Source organism: Canis lupus, chromosome 13 (assembly GCF_003254725.2).
Source record: "Canis lupus dingo isolate Sandy chromosome 13, ASM325472v2, whole genome shotgun sequence".
In the NCBI taxonomy this organism is placed as follows: Eukaryota; Metazoa; Chordata; class Mammalia; order Carnivora; family Canidae; genus Canis; species Canis lupus.
The window spans coordinates 60064878-60082101 of record NC_064255.1 but is presented as its reverse complement, the minus strand read 5'-3'; the positions used below and the strand labels follow the sequence as shown (position 1 = coordinate 60082101).

The 17224-nt window shown below is 35.5% G+C and overlaps 1 protein-coding gene across 1 annotated transcript; it reads right to left on the bottom strand.

Moving 5' to 3' along the window:
- Positions 1 to 368: 368 nt before the first annotated feature.
- On the bottom strand, positions 369 to 9236 carry ODAM (odontogenic, ameloblast associated). Its single transcript, XM_049093082.1, has 9 exons — positions 9225 to 9236; positions 9094 to 9135; positions 7456 to 7689; positions 6557 to 6604; positions 4350 to 4454; positions 3329 to 3376; positions 2474 to 2555; positions 1919 to 2070; positions 369 to 428 (listed from the first exon to the last, which is right to left on the bottom strand). The coding sequence occupies exons 1-9, from the start codon at positions 9234 to 9236 to the stop codon at positions 369 to 371; spliced, it is 783 nt and encodes a 260-aa protein (XP_048949039.1).
- Positions 9237 to 17224: the final 7988 nt, after the last annotated feature.

The window sequence follows — 17224 nt, the reverse complement described above, 5'->3', positions numbered from 1 at the left end:
CATCAGGAGTCTAGCTGAATGGGCCCTGGGGTAATAATAAGATGGTATGTCAAAGGTACATACTTTAGTTCATTAGTCACAATCACCACACTCGTAAATCCAACAACAACGTATCTTTATTCTCATTTTCCAGAGCTATCTTTAATACATTACAAATACAATGATCTAGTTGATCCATCTTTATTAGCTTTATTTTCATTGTTATTTTCTAGATTATACAGTGATAGGATATTTGAAATGAAGCATAATTTTATAAAGACAAGACTTATATGATTGTATTATTTTCTATGATTTCCTTAAAGAGTGTAAAACTATAAGTAAAAAGAATTTCAAGAGAAGAGTATTTTGTATATTTCAAAGAACTGATGTTAGCATCGAGGAATCAAATGGCCTAAAATGATATCCGAGGCACTGCCATAACTTTTTCTCTGAAAAATAAGATAAGAGTGCATTTTAATGCCATTAGACTGTTTTCTGGAACACTTCCTAGATATTTTCCAAAATGCTTAATAAAAACTAGAAAACTTTACTTCTGGCACTGTTGTCACATAGAATGAAGGTCACACTATACAGAAATCCTAGTATTTCTGATTAAATAACTTGAATTGACTTGTATTGTACAAAATGTCACAGAAGAGAGACTTTTCCAAAGAGGTGATAATCTATTCACTCTGTACTTTTATAGACTTTTTTTTTTTTAACTGAAGAATGCTGAGGTTCATTTTTCATAGAAGAAGGAATCAACAAAGACTCATAGGCAGCAACAAGGATATTTCAAAACACTCTTACCTTTTACTTTTCCCTTCAGGCCAAATTATTTGCTTCTTAGTGCATATTTTCTACTTCTTGGTGCTATCCTAGCCTCCCCTTCTATCAAATACCCATGTGCCTCACAGCCAACCAGCCCATTAAGACAGGTAGTTAATTAACGTTGTGTTTGATATGAGAGTCATGGAATTTTCAATTGCCATGTGATTGTGCAATTTTTCTTATCACTTTGAGACTTTATTTCATTCCAGTCTAATACAGATATACTGGCATTGTGACAACTTCTAGTTTGCAAGGTAAAGTGATGATTTAGGAGAATTGGCTCTACATTGTGTTTGTAGAATGTGTTTTACATGGACCTAGTATATTTACTATTTGTGTTTTCAGAGTTTATACCAAATTTATTGCATAGGCACACGTGATTCTAAGAAATTTATTTTTATTTTTTAAAAAATTGCTAAAGTCCTGGGGTGCCTGGGTGGCTCAGTCTGTTAGACTTCTGATTTTGTCTCAGGTCATGATCTTAGGGTCATGACAATGAGCCCTGCATAGGGATCTGGGCTCAGTGTGGAGTCTGCCTGAGATTCTCTTCCTATGCCCCCTTTCCCCCTCAAATCAATCAATCAATCAATCAATCAATCAACCAATCTTTAAAAAGAATTACTAAAGTCCCACAATTCTTATTAGCTTTGTAGAACTATATAATCACTAATTTTTGTTATTGTTGTTTCATTTTGGTAAGACCTCTTCAATAGTTCCCCTGACAGTTGTTTTTTTTCTCTTTTAATTTAGGATGTGTCCTGTAACATAGTGCATGCCTTTTGGCAGATACTTACCAAAAACTCTGAATGATTAAGACAGTGTCTTACGGTTCCTTTAAGTAATCAGTCTTGGCCTAGTGAGAAAAGGACATTCATAAGAAGCTCTTATTAAATCAAAGTTAAATTACATTCTAATTAATTGATTCTTAATAATCAATTATTGACCTCCCTATTCAAGGTAAAGACCATTTATTTTACTATATCATTAACTCTCACTATTTCTATGACTGAATCTTATAAATTAAGCAGTAACTTTATATTTTCTATTAGATAACAAGTTCTTTTTTTATTAGATAACAATTTCTTACATAAAACAAATCTTTGATTACCTTCTTTTCCATCAACTCTGGGGTAATAGTTGGGTCAATAGCAGGAGCAAAATAATTTGTAGTGCTGGGTGTTTGTGAGGTTGAAGGAACAAAAATTCCTCCATTGGCATGCTTAAAGTTTATCACTTCTTTTCGTAAGTATGGTATCACTCCTGCTGGCTATGGAGAATCAGAAAGAACACAAAGTGGTTACAGGTTCAAATACAAGATCAAAATTAGGAAGACTATAAAGCAACAGGATTGAGATGCAAGGCAAAACATTGATTTAGGAAGTAAATGATTTATTAATCTTTTAGATTATAATCTGTCATAGAATGACTATAAATGTGTATCATCAAATGTGGATGTCTCTTAATTCCTGGGAATGTATCTGATATAAAGTAGTGAATAATTGATGAACTGAGTAAATTGAATCTTGACCGATAAGAGATTATAGGTGGAAGGAGTAATAATTGTTGATGGAAAAACAATAATAAAGTCCGTTAAGATGAACAATAGTGCAGGAACCTGTAGGCTGCCAGTTGCTGATCTCTGATAGCCAGCACAGTGAGGTACGGGATCTTACCATTACAACAGTTTCAGGAGCTGTGCCTAGGACGGGATCTAGGGCTAATTGCTGCTGTCCTCCTGGCATAACCTGTAACATTGGAAAGTTGAAAAAAGTCTAAGTTTTTCATCTATAAAATCTGTGGGTTTTGCATCCAAGGCAGTCACACTATTCCCAACTTCTTCAATTTTAGTTTCTTAAAAACAAAAATAATCATTTAGATTTGAGAAAAAGGAGCTCCTGACATAAGACACACAACTCTGCTTGTGCTGTTGGGAGTTTACTGGACATTCTCTGCTAGGCCCTGGAGTTCTGTCAAACATTAACAATCCTACAGAATATCAACATCAGACAGAGTCATGTCTGCACGTGATGAAGTGCGACAAAAAAACCCACTTTGTGATCTTGTCTAAAGCAAGGTCACTATGCAAGCCAAAAAAATAGCAGCCATCCTCATATCCTGGATAATCTGAGTAACCCTCCTTTCGTCACCAATCAGGGAGTCTTTGCCTCCCTCTGTTCTTATGTTCTAGGTAAGAATTGTTTAATTACCAACCATACAATTGTCCATCACTTCTTGAGAATACTCGATTTGGAGTGAACCATTACTCCTTGAACTCTCCCCAAAATCCCTGACAGAAGCCCAGGCCCTTTGAACAGCCAGTCACCATCCTACTGAGACACCCCACAGCTCCCCACGTGGGTCCTCCCTCATTGCAATGAGTAGATAAATCCAATTTTGTTCAACTATAGGTGTGTTCCTGATGGTTTTTGTCTGAAGGGCACTGATAGATTTAACACGTTATACAGCAAGTTGTTTCAAAAGTTAGTTGTTTTTTAAATGAAAAGTGTGCATTACTTACAGGTTCTACTTGTACTGGAACATATCCAAACTGAGTATAGAATGGCATCTGTCAGGTTTTTGGAAAATATGTTAGATTTGCTGTGATGATTTTTGTCATAAGTCTATAATAAATTATTACTTAAAATTATATATATTTTTATATTATATTAAATCCTTTTTTAAAGTTCATATGTTCTAGGTGGTAAAGGTTATTGTTAAATTACCAAGCATCCTTTTAATACCATATGATTTCTAGGTTAAAATTTTCCTTTTCGGGCAGCCCAGGTGGTTCAGCAGTTTAGTGCTGCCTGCAGCCCAGGGCATGATCCTGGAGACACGGGATCGAGTCTCACGCTGGGCTCCCTGCATGGAGCCTGCTTCTCCCTCTGCTTCTGTCTCTGCCTCTCTCTCTCTCTCTCCCTGTGTCTCTCATGAATAAATAAATAAAATAAAAAATAAAAAATAAATAAAATTCTCCTTTTGTCTTTAAATTAATACAAATTAATTAGAATTACTACTACCAGTCACTTGAAGCATAATTGTCAGTTTTCTCTAATTTGGTTTTAGAGTGGTGATAAACTATTCAATTTTTTTCCATTCTAACTAAATGAAATCTAGTTATGTATGGGCCACACCGGAAATTATATTAGAATTCTAGAATTCCACAAAATTCAGTATTAAGGTTATCTAATTGTATCTAGTGATCATGGGTGCCTTCCACCATGGGAACAATTTTTTCTTAATGATAACCATATGTAAATAGAACAAGAAGGATGCTGATAGCTTTTTAAAAGTTAGAATTTTTCCAAGATGATTCATCTTTTGGTCTCTGATTTTGCTGAAGTCCACTCACTGACTTCATTCTTTTAAAATCCAGCCTTCAAGTCTTTCCAAATTAGTGATATGTGAGCAGAACACACTATATCTTTTTGTGACCATCAGTTCAGGCTGATGAGCTTTTGCTGTAAATATACTCATATAGTCTCTTTGAACATTTACCATATCTCCTCTATTCTCAGACTAAAATCAAACAGTAGTACCTGCTCCTCAAATTGCTGCTGTCCTGTTTGTGGAGGTGACTGTGGGGCTGTTTGTTGAGATTGCTCCCAGGGTAGGAGCATGTAGACTGGATAGTACTGAAGCATCTATTTGTAAACAGAAAAGTAGATGAGAGCTTCCTTTAGATCAGCATAGACCTTTAAAAAATATCTTCTCATGTCAGTATTATTTTAAAATTGCTTTATATCTAGTAACAAAGATTTGTATCTAAAACAAAATAATTCATGAAGCTGTCCTTGTCAAACTTAAGAAATAACTCATATTGCACATGACACTGGACTTTGTTTCAAGGTTGCTTGGTCAAACACATTAAAGAAGTAGTAAAATAATATGCTTTTAAGAAAGGGCACCTTGGACTTTGTACACAAATTGTGTACTTTATATACAAACTTTACGTATAGTTTACTTTGTGAATACCTAAGAAGTCATGTCTGACTTACTGGACATTTTCCCTATATTTTTTGAGAATCAGTATTCTATAGGAATGGTATTAAAAGTTCTATGAGGGGATCCCTGGGTGGCTCAGCAGTTTAGCACCTGCCTTTGAGCCAGGGTGTGATCCTGGAGTCCCGGGATCAAGTCCCACATCAGGCTACCTGCTTGGAGCCTGCTTCTCCCTCTGCCTGTGTCTCTCCCTCTCTCTCTCTGTGTCTTTCATGAATAAATAAATAAAATCTTTAAAAAAAAGTTCTTTGATAATGAGTGAATCCTCAATAATTTGTTGATTTTAATAATCTCCATTTTATTAAGATAATCCATAGCATTTTTAGAGTATTTGGAAAATCCAGAAATGGACAAGGAACAAAAGAAATCACCTGCAACTTTACCACCCATATTATCATGTATTGGCTTCCATTTATGCCTGTGTGTCTAAACATACATATGTGTTTATAGAAAATGAGGATCTTAGTACATACATAGAGTTTAGTACGTTTTGTTTCCTTGCATAATTAAGAGACTATATTAAACATAAGAGTTAAAAAAACAACTATGGTTTGAGAAGTACATTTTATGCAGTGATTTTTACTTCTGGCTAAGAACTAAAATCGCCTTTTCAGCATTTTAGTAGATAATCATATTTGTGACCTACTCATCAGGTCTGATTCATTAGGTGTGGGTAGGGTCTAGGCATTTGTAATTTTCAAAATTACACCAGAGATTCTAATGCAAAGCCAGGGTGGAGAGCCATTGGTTTAGTGGTTAAAGGAAGGATGAAGAATTATATTCCAACTCAGCTATTTACTTGCATCAGGATTGGGAATTTAATCTCATTTAGATTTAATTCCTTGATCCTTAAAATGAAGTAATCCCACTTACCATATACCTACCTCTCTAAATGCTCTGGCATAGAATGACGTAATGTCTAGGAGTAACTTTTATTTTATAATGAGCATGGAACAAAAATACATAATTATGATTACATGAGAACCAAGTGGTGTAATCTTTTATGAAATGATCAGTACTCTGCTGGTGAATAATTTATCCATGTCCCTATTTCTTTGAACCTAGTCTATTATAAAGTCAATTAAGTGAAACTAATCTTGAGAGGGTTTTCCATTTTACTCTCATGATCACACTAGTTGGAATTCATTTTTTCAGGTCTCTTATTTAATGGAAATCACCACCATTTGATTGTAATATGAAATTAAATTGAAAATGTAAAAGAACCTGGAAATGTTTTGAGCAGAATGCTCTAACTACCAAATAATGTGGCAAGTGTTTCATACCTCCATCATATTTTATCAGTTTAATGCATCTCTCTTTGAAAGAAATGTAGGGTGGGGCAAAGTCAGCTCATGGTATTTCTCTTGAGTTTCCAAATGCCAGTACAAATGTCATGCAAAGGGACCATGACTTACAGCTTAGTGAGCTCTTAATTCCCAATGCAGTCATGCTTCAGAAACTCAGGGGTTCTGGGGACTCTCCTTAGCTGTCCTTCCTTCAGGAGTTATTAAGTGAGCCTAACATTAACAAAGTGATGCCAGCCTCGCAATAGCGGTATTAGACAGTGATAATTATGATTATGATATAATTATGATAATAGTTTTCATAGCTGTGCTATAGGAGTCAGAGATAAAATATAAAAGAAAGCATTGGATAGTATACATATTCTCAAATATAAAAGAAAGCATTAGATAGTATATATAGCCATCTTTTCTGTAGGAGTGATAGTATTCTATTCATTTACCTGTGCTTGTTCTTGAGGCATTTTGAAGGAGAACACATAGGGCATAACCTGCCAAAAAAGGCATAAAAAATTATACTTGACTTTGTTTTTTGAGAGAGAGAATGAGAGTGCCCAAGCACATGGAGAGGGAGAGAATATCCTTTTTTTTTTTTAAGATTTTATTTATTTATTCATGGGAGACAGAGAGAGGGAGAGGGAGAGAGAGAGAGAGAGAGAGAGAGAGAGAGAGAGAGGCAGAGACACAGGCAAAGGGAGAATCAGGCTCCATGCAGGGACCCTGATATGGGACTGGATCCCGGGACTCCAGAATGATGCCCTGGGCTGAAGGCAGGTGCCAAACCGCTGAGCCACCCAGGGATCCCCAGGGAGAGAGTATCTTAGCTGGCTACACCCTCAGCACAGAGCTCCACACATGGACCTCACGACCCTAAGATCAACCTAAGCTGAAATCAAGAGTTGGATGCCTAACTGGCTGAGACACCCAGACACCCCAGTTATATTTGACCTTTTAACATAAAATTCCAGAGCTTTTTCTTACACCTAGCCATACACATTTATAATTTTTATTAAATACTTTTATGACAACGAAGGTTATCTATTATATGTATATCATTAATGTAAATTGTTTCTTCTTTAAAGATTAAATTTCCCTAATTATCTTTTCTAAGACATATTTTTAACACTTTTGATTTGTGGCTACAATAGAATAGCTGATTTAAATGGTACTTTTCATGTAGAAATCAGAAAAGATAAAGTACTTTCAGTGATGGTAGAACAAATTATGAGAATAAATTTTCTCATTAACTGTTGTCTTATTTCAAAACTGATTCCTACTCATTTTCACATCCAACATGTGTTATCTCTCCCCAGAACAACAGGATGGGAGAGGCCCAACTTACATGATTAGGGCTCTGCTGGGTCTGTGGTGGTGTTTGAGGCTGTGAGGGGTCCTGCTGTCCCACCTGGGTTCCTTGGGCAAAACTAACCCGTCCTGGGAAAGGTGTTTGGTTTGGGAACAGTGCAGCAAACCGATCAAGAGCTGATAAAGAGAATTGCGAGAGCCCTGGAATTTGAGCTTGCTGCTGCTGTTGTAGAATCCCAGAGAAAGGAGGAATCCATGAGTTAAATGGGCCCTGGAAGGACATAACAGAAAGGAAGCATTTATCTTTCATTTCAAAAAGAATTTAAAATCAGTCCTGAGGAAGAAAAATCCAAAATGAAATAATTTCTGTAATCCCATTGCTGCCTTATAAAAAAGGACAGCATCTTAGCGCATATGAGCTGTGCAAATAGCACGAACAATGCTAAATTCCCAGTGGTCATAAAAAATATGGGGCAGAATCAAGTGGATAACGAGTGTGCTTTCTGCAGTTGCCAGACTGGTTTTAAATATATATATTTTTTAACAGCTGAGTATGACTTTGTATAAATAGTTCATTTAACTGTCTCACAGTTGTGAGAATTTGTGCCTGGCACTTAGCAAGTTTTCAATAAATAAATGTTAATCAGATTACAGCGTTTACTTTTGTTTTCAAACAAATGGTCATTAGAATATATGGGATAAATCTATAACCTTAAAAATGGAAATTTCAGAAATGAAATCAGGAAACATTTTGTTCTCTACAAAGTACTGTAAGAAGTAAGCAGTTGACAGATATTCTTAAAATAATTATCAAGGTACCTGAAATGGTAGTGGCTGAAGTTGAGCATTATTAAGATTCAGAAGTAACTGGAAAAGGAAAGATGATATGAAAACAAGATGGTTACACATGCTAAAACTATTAAGAACAAAGTTTACTACAAATATAGAACAAGCCAGGGCTGATCCATCAGTTTCCTGCTAGGGGTATTTTCTCACTAGGCTTGTATAAATTACAGTGATTAGAGATTGGAATTTAACTACCTCTCCCCTGTTGGGTCTGAGATTGCACAACTTCAGCCCATTCCAGTGGTTTAGTCAGTAATTTTTAAGCTGTTAAACACCTCTATACACCTATATTGGGTGCTCTTAGAATAAAAAGATATACGAGACACTGTCTCGGCCTTTAAAGAGTTTACAGTCACATGGGGAGCAAAATAATATTCCAGAAATAACCTGGTATACCAAATAAACATGAGCACTGGAAATGCATTTGGATGTAAGAGCTAGTGGATAGGAATGCAGGATAAATTAACAAAGGTTTTTTTTCTTTTTTTAAAAAAGATTTATTTATTTATTTTAGAGGGAGAGAGAGAGAGCATGAGGGGAGGGAGAGAGAGAAGGGAAGAGAGAATCTCAAGCAGACGCCCCACTGAGAGTGGAGTCTGAGGTGAGGCTTTATCTCATGACCCTGAGATTGTGACCTGAGCTGAAATCAAGAGTTGGATGCTTGCCTTGCTTAACGAACTGAACCACTCAGGCCCCCCTTCCCAGGTTTTAAGATTTATTTATTTGAGAGAGAGAGAGCTAGCGAATAAGTGTTTTTGTCTCTTCTGCACTGGGTTCCCTTAAAAAACAAAAACAAAATGGAGAGATTGTTGTAGGTATTGAAACTAACCTCATTGCTGTTGCTTGCAGACATAAGGCGCTGTGGGATAAGCTAAAAAATAATTAAAAAAATGAGATGGTCAAAGAGGATTTGTTAAAGGTTTCACACGATGATTTTAGTTGTACCATGAAATCACTTACTGGGGCTGACATTGTGGCTCCTAGTAGCCCAAGAAGAATTATGGTTTTCATTTTCAGATGAAATATCTAGAAAATAAGTTGTGAAATTGAGCTTTAAATAGACCCTCTATGTAAAAATCATGGTAACAATAATTCGTTGGTATTGTTCAGTCAGAAGAGTAGTTGAGTGAATTCTATAGTAAATACTTATATATTAGGATTTAAAATTAAAAAGGCAGATTTATAAATATCTGTAACAGAACCTATTCTTTTTCTCAGAGCAGCTGTTTATAAAAACCAGAATTATTTGTTTGTCCTTTTAGCTTGACCAAATGATTCATTTGGTGGTATGTGATATAGTTAAATAAGTTAATGAACAAGATGGCCTCATCCCTTGTGCTGTTCTATAGCTAAGGAAATGGGTTCTTCTGATCATGGGAGGCCCATGACTACAGTCAGTGAAATAGGTCTTTATTATGAAAACAGTTTTAATGTGTATTTAATGTAGTAGTAAAAATACTACAATAAAGATCTGACAATAGCAGTCCAATAACAGATAAAAGTTCATTTAAAAGTCTAATAACATAAAATATATTTAAACTGAGCAACTGAGTCAATATTTTTCTAACTCAGGTAAAGAGATTATAAAATGAAACTGTAATATTGATAAATAGTGCAACCTGTGGAAACATATTATCTTTTGTCCTCCAGATGTAAAAACGCCTATCCTAATTCATATTATCAATCTATATAAGCATTTAGGGTGACCTTGGTGGATTATCCTGCAGAGTTGACTGATTTGGGTTCTTAAAACTATGAAAACAAAGATTTCGATATCTTACCTCAATCCTTTGCCTAAGTAGAGAAATCTAGACCCATGCAAGATCTGCGTTCTTTTAATCTTTCAGCTCTGCTGCTTGAAGCTTCTCTTAAATTTAAAAACCCATCTTTAAAAAAGAATGACCAATCATTTTTCAAAGGGACCAGTGATTCAGTGGGTTTCAGACAATGACTTAGCTAATAACCCCTTTCCTAATCATCTAGGTGGTATAGGGATTCCCACACTTTTAGTAATATCATTACATTATCCTCTGAGAAATGTTTCCCTGTGATCATTCCTGGCTTTTGCTTCAGTTATGACTAAATCCTCTAGAATAATTTAATTCTGCTCCTTTTATTGTCCTTAAAATGAATACAGTAATAGAGTAACTTTTAAGCTTTTATTCAAGGACTAATGGTGGTTTAGCGCCTGCCTTTGGCTCAGGGAGTGATCCTGGGATCTGAGATCGAATGAGTCCTACATGGGTTCCCTGAGAGGAGCCTGCTTCTCCCTCTGCCTATGTCTCTGTCCCTGTCTCTCTCTCTCTGTGTCTCTCATGAATAAATAAATAAATCTTTTTTTTTTAAAGACAAAATTTCAAAACCTAGTTCAGGGAAGTTAAGATTCTTTGATTTGTCAGTGTTGGACTGAGTAAATATGAACTAATTTTATTTAAGTTCAACCTTGAAAATATCAGTATATGTTTGTCTACCTATGGAATAGAATCCTTAAAAAATGCTAAATTTCTATGTATCTATAGCATATGTGTCCCATATGATCATGTTGGTTGGAATAAATAATTTAACAAATAATAAATAATGAATAAAAAGCATGATGGCCTACATTTTAAAAAGGAGTGGTGAATATTTTGTGTTTAAAAAGTGTCTTTTGCTAAATATGATTTTAGCATTCAAAATATAGCTGTTATGATGTGTACTTCATTGTTAAATTTTCTTCATAGTATGTGTGGCATTTGTCTTGTTTTTCTTTGCTGTTAGTACTGACCCCATTCTAGTAGATAGTCCAAGATCATAAGTGGTGCCATATATTATCAGTTAATTTCCATTGAAAGAATTCTTTGGCTAATTTAATCTTGAGCAACTAATGGCAGCTATTCATGCAGGAAAACATTATTGCCTTTCAATAAATTTGTCATTCTTAGTAGGATGAGAAACTTCTTGAATTTGCAAGGCTTATTATTAAAATGAATATGCTATTTGTTGCATAACCAAAAAAGAAAGAGCAACAAGGAAAAGGAATAGTAAACATAATAAGACCCCTTTCTTTACTAAAGCAGCATAGCCACAATCAGGATTTTATATCTGTTAGAAAGGAACTTTCCCAAGATTTATGAAAGTTTCTTTTTAATTTAGCCAAATAGTTAGACTGCCTCAGATGTTATTGCAGATTTTAACTAGAGCTGAATGGCTAATGTAACCAGTTGTCTGGAAAATCCAGTAGATTGGTTGAATGGATGAACTAGAAAGGTGGCTCTAAATTGCCTGATGGCATGGATTTATAATTAATGAACTTGGTCTACTCTGAATGTCAGATTAAATTTAGTATACCATGAAGGTCTCAGTCTTGGAGATTTTCTGTTGCATTGTGTGGGGTCTTAGACACTACTGAGCCAGAAAGTTGTTAAGGCCAAGTGCTGAAGAAGCTAGGAGCTGTATTACAAAGCCAAAATATAGTCACTGTAAACATTATTTTGAGGATCGTTAGTTTCACCTAGCTACAGTCCTCAAGTCTAAAGTAGTTGGAAGGAGGTTTCTGTTATTGTTTTCTTTTTGTTTTTATTTTCCATTACTTGAGTATTTTAAAGAAAAGCAGCTGAAACTCTTCAGTTATATAGTATATTGAGATGGAAATGAACAACCTATGCTTTCCTATCTGATAGCTCCTATTATTGGCAGCAAAGTTACTTTTGTGCAAGAGGGGAAGTAGCCAAGGGCTCTCATCTAATTCTTACTAGTCAAAGTGTGGATATTGTCTGTGTCTCTTTCTCCCATTCAGCTATGTTGACTTCTTCATTTTTTTTTTTTGTTTTTTTTGTTCAATGTCATTCACTTTGTAGGTTATTCCATGGCTTTTGTGAAATAAATAGGTTTCTTTATTCAGAGGAGAAAAAGGTGACACACATCCAGAGCAATGTCAATCTGTATGGATTAAGACACAGGAACCTTAAACTAAGAGACCTTACAAGGAGGAAATCCTGAAGCAGATATTGTGACTGTGACTTCATTACTTTGTTTTAGTTTGATTACCAGAACACCAGACACCCTTTATTCAAATAAAAGTACAAAAACACACAACAGTGCCAAGTACATATGACTGTTGGATTATGTACCATTAAAATGATCCTTACCTTTGCTCTGTTCCAATAACAGATGATGAAGCACAAATAACAATGGGTTATATAGTAGTCCTTTCAAAGGGTTATCTCTGCTTTTTACCCCTTTCAACTAACCTGAAAAATCAGTTAAGAAGCTTGCAGAGAGCCATTGTGAAGTAGGTCAATATTCTGCAGATCAAGAGAATAGAGTTTGAATTTTAGCGCTGCTTATAATAAAAATGATTTTCTTGCATGAGTTCTAATTTTTCAGGAACTTCTAATGACATGTCAAGGTATGTAGTATACTTATTGCCATGTTTCAATGAGAAAGCTGAGGTACAGAAGGTTCAGCAATTTCATTCATTCATTTATTCATACAACACATACTTATTGTGTAACTTCTGTATCCATGTCCTTAATGGGTTTTGAGAACTTAATAAAACAGACTTGATTTCTGCTTCATGGAAATTACTAATTTTTCTTCCACTGTCAAAAAAGTACCAGAATTGTGGCTAGTGTGCAGGTCTTTTGATTATTAGTCAAGTAGTCTTTCCAAAGCACCAAGCTGCCTAACCAGACAGAAGAGAGACAGCACAATTCCAAAGATAATTAACAGATTAAAATGATAAGAAATGAAAAAAAAATAAAAAAAATAAAATGATAAGAAATGAAAGTATTTTCATATATTTCCAGAGTTGAATAGTGAATGTCAGCTCAATCAAGGCGATAGGTGACTCTAACAATTTCTTTATTATTAATTTGTGCAATAAATATGGAGGATAAGCAAGCTGTCAATCACTATCTTTTCTATCACAGAGTGTTTACTTTTAACTTCTGTGAGACTTTACTAAAATGCCCCTTCTGTTTAACAGTGTACGTTGCTGAATATTAATCATCACATGTCCACTATGACAAAACATTCTAGCTTCATGGCTCTTGCTTGATTTTATGAGTCTAGCTTTATTATATTTCAGATTTGTAGGTACACGCATGTGAATTATGACTATAAAGTATAATTTCCAGGGGGCTCCTGGGTGACTTGGTCAGTTAGCTTCTGACTCTTGGTTTCAGCTCAGAATGTGATGTCAGAGTCGTGAAATGAAACCCCACGTTGGGCTCCACATTCAGTGTGGCATCTACTTGTGATTCTCTTGCTCCCTCTGTCAACTCTTGCCACTCATACTCTCTCTCTCTAAGTAAATCTTTAAAAATAAATAAATAAAGTATAATTTCCAGGAGTAACTTGTTCAGGAATAGAGATAATAAGAAAAATAAGGTAAAGACCCATGACTTTCAGAGTAGTTGAGAGGCCAGACACAATTAAAGTTGGGCTGAAAAACTGTGAACTGCCTGTGATTCCATAGAGTGTGGCCCATAACTTGATTTGAGATTAATGTCTTTCCATTATTTCTGCCTTTCTCCCCCTTTCTCCCCTCTCATGTCTTTCATGACATCTAGCCAAGGCCATGCTGTGGTCATGGGACTTCTTGTGAAGGTCCCAGTCAAGGGCAGTAGTACCCCAGCCCAGTCTGATTTAATTCTTTCTCAGAATTCTGTTGGTTGTCTTTTTGTTACATGAAGAGTTTATCTCCTTAACCAGATTTTATGCTTTCTGACAATAGCATATTTTAAAAACATTTTATTTATTCATGAGAGACACAGAGAGAGACAGAGACACAGGCATAAGGAGAGCAGGCTCCTGGTGGGGAGCCTGATGTGGGACTCGATCCCAGGACCCTGGGATCACACCCTGACCCAATGGCAGATGCTCATCCACTGAACCACCCAGGCATCCAATAAAGGTAGTATTTTATGGCTCCAAAAAGTTTGCTGTCTTGTCTTCCTTTCTTTTTTTCCTCCTCCCTTCTCCTTGACTTCTTCCATCTGTTTACTCTTTTCTTCTTTTGTTTTCCACTCCATTTATTTTCTTTTTCTTCCACCTACTCCAGTTTACAAAGTTCACAGTGATCAAAAAAAAAAAAAAAAAAAAAAACAAAGTTCACAGTGATCTGCCCCTTGCTTTGTTTTCTCACTTCACTGCTTCTCATTTCTGTCCTTGTTCCCCAAGCTCCAATCCATGCTAGTTTTCTTTCTGATTTTTGAACATGTTAAATGTATTCCTGCCTTGAGGCCTTTGCATGTTATCCATGTCTGGAATGCTCTCTCTATGATCACTGAGGAGCCAAAGCCTTCTTGTCATTCAATGTAGGAGTCACTCCACAGAAGGATGTTTCCAGACTACCCAACCTAGAGAAGTCACCTCTATCATATCATCTCACTTAAATTCTTTGCAAAGCCTGCGTCTAATGTGTTAACTTTATTTGTTTACTGATTTGGTTATTTATTCCTTTTAGTAGTATCCATAATTACTTGTTTTTATTTTTTGCCTTCCATTACTATGATATAACTGCATTGAAACAGAATCTTTTTTTTTTTTTTTTTTTTTACTATTTTATCCCATTGCCTAGAATAGTGCCAGGCGCATAATAAATACTCAAGTATTTGTCAAACAATTGCATGGGAATTCCTATGATTTAGAAAGTCCAAAATACACTTTTACAGAGTGAGATTAAATGTTACTTATAGCACTGATAGATATTGAAAGTCATTGAAGTGTTTGTCAATGTGACATATTGTTTAATAAATTACTCTTCTTTTGGAAACTCGTTCTGTTGCATAGGCATATTACAATACAAAAATTACTAATACAGTGTCTTTCATATTCCAAACAAAAAATATACCTCTGACTTGATTTAAATACTTTCCTATAATAGAATCTGTTACCTCATTTCTGGTAAACTTACATGAAGAGTTTGGTGGGAAGCAGTGGTCATTTGTAATTATGTGTTTCTCTATTTGTAATGTCTTAATCCACACCCTAGCAATTTTAGAAATGTTTATACTCTTTTTTTTTTTTCCTGCTTGCTATTTGAACAGTAAAAGGAGAACTGATATTTGTTGCTTGGAAAATAAGACTCAGTGTCAAGTCTAACTGAAGAGTTAAGGAAAGAAATGGGAGCTAAATTGGTAGAAGGATCAGAAGCAGGAAAACAATCAATATAAAGTTTGTGAAAAATAACACCATATATGGGAACTGTATGCTGGATTCATTCCACATAAAAAACTCAGAATTGAAGACTTGTAGATAAAATTGCTGTGAGATACTATTCTGTCATTCTGCTCCACAGGAAAATTCTGGGAAAAATTCTGTCTGAATTACTGGTGTTGGCCAGTTGGTCACTCATACTCACCTTACCCTGTCCTTTGGAATTATTGATGGAAAAAAAATCTAACTCTTCTTTTTTCAGAATTCTGTATTAGTCTCTGTCATGGGTGCTGTGATACCCCAACCAGAGCCCTATTTAGGAGTGAAGGACTTACTGCCCTAGCTGCTGGGAGTGCTCACAGTGGTCAGCCTCTTCAGGATTTGCCTCACTTGCCTCCCTCAAAGGCTTCTTCCTTCCCTGGCCAACAAACACCATCTAACTAATACACTGAAGACTGGGCCATTGGTCATCCCAGCTCCAGAATCCCCCCTGGGATTGACTAAAGCCTTTGTTGACTATATAACAGCTGATTTCTTCTTTAACCTGATTTTACTTCCTTCTCTTCCATTCCATAGATGTTAATTCCAAGGGCCCTTAATACATTTCCTGCCTGTTAATCCCCACTTCAGTCTGCTTCCTGGGGATCTCAGCCTGAGACAGTTACCAAGTTTCTCATCATATAAATATTACCTTTTAGTGACATGTTCTAAAGATTTGATCGTAGTTCATTGAGTGTTAATAATTTCTCATCACATTAGCCAATTCTGAATCACTATAAAGAATAGATTACTTTTGAGAAGTAGACTCTAGTGTGCTACTCTCATTTACCATGTGTTGAATTGTGAACGTTATTGTTTCTGTGCTTTTGGCCATGGTCTCATATACAAAACTAAACTTTTCATTAAACTTATTACTCTCATGTATTTTAGTAATTAGATATATATTGAATAAGAACCAATATTCTCTGATATAATGGGCATAAAATTGTTAAATAGGAAAACTCCAAGGTCCTACATATAGAATCTGTGATGGGAAATTATTGCTGGCTATTCTTTTTTATAATGCTTTATAAAAATTGCCCCCCCCCCCCCACCTCATGGCAAAGCATTTCTAATCAAGCTTCAGGGAGAGAGAAAGAGGGAGAGAGAGAAAGAGAGAGAGAGAGAAGCAAACAGAAACAGAGATCTCACTAGGGCAAGAAGCACCTGGCAGTTTTGCAATGCATACACCAGAAGTTTAGCACTGCACACATTTGTGGAATACAAAGTTAGGAAATAAGATAAACCAGAGCTGTGGAAATTTAATTTCCAAAAAGACTTCTTTTAAAAGTAGGCTTCATGCCCAGCATGGCACAAGATTGACACAGAATATATATTTGTTACATGTATGAAAGAATGAAGCATAATACAGAAATACCTTTTCTTACAAAGACAAGCATGGGAAATTGAATGGCACTTAGTGCAGAAGAACAAGAGTGAAAAGCAAGTGTCATATGAGAAATAGAAGCTCCACAGAGCACCTTGGTAAAAAGGTAGGCCCCTGAACCAAAACTAAGATATACATTATCAACCAATTCGTCTGTCAATTAAAAATATTCTTGAAAAATTTTCCAAAATACGAATTTCAACGTTTTATTAAGGAAAATTCACTTCCTTTTACCAACTCCTGTTGCCCTCGAATTCATTCTTTCTCTTAGTCAGTGATGTGCCGGTAAACTGGATCTCTGACAACAAGCAAGCAAGCAAGAAAAAACAAACAAACAAACAAACAAACAAACAGAAAACCTCTTTTTTGTTGTATCTCCTAATTTCCACCAGGG

Excerpts from the sequence above, each read along its gene's own strand:
- ODAM (XM_049093082.1), bottom strand. Across the intron at positions 6,605-7,455 it reads CCCAGCAGAGCCCTAATCAT|GTTATGCCCTATGTGTTCTC; the intron begins GTAAGTTGGGCC and ends CTTTTTTGGCAG. Across the intron at positions 2,556-3,328 it reads TTCCAGTACAAGTAGAACCT|GTTATGCCAGGAGGACAGCA; the intron begins GTAAGTAATGCA and ends CCAATGTTACAG.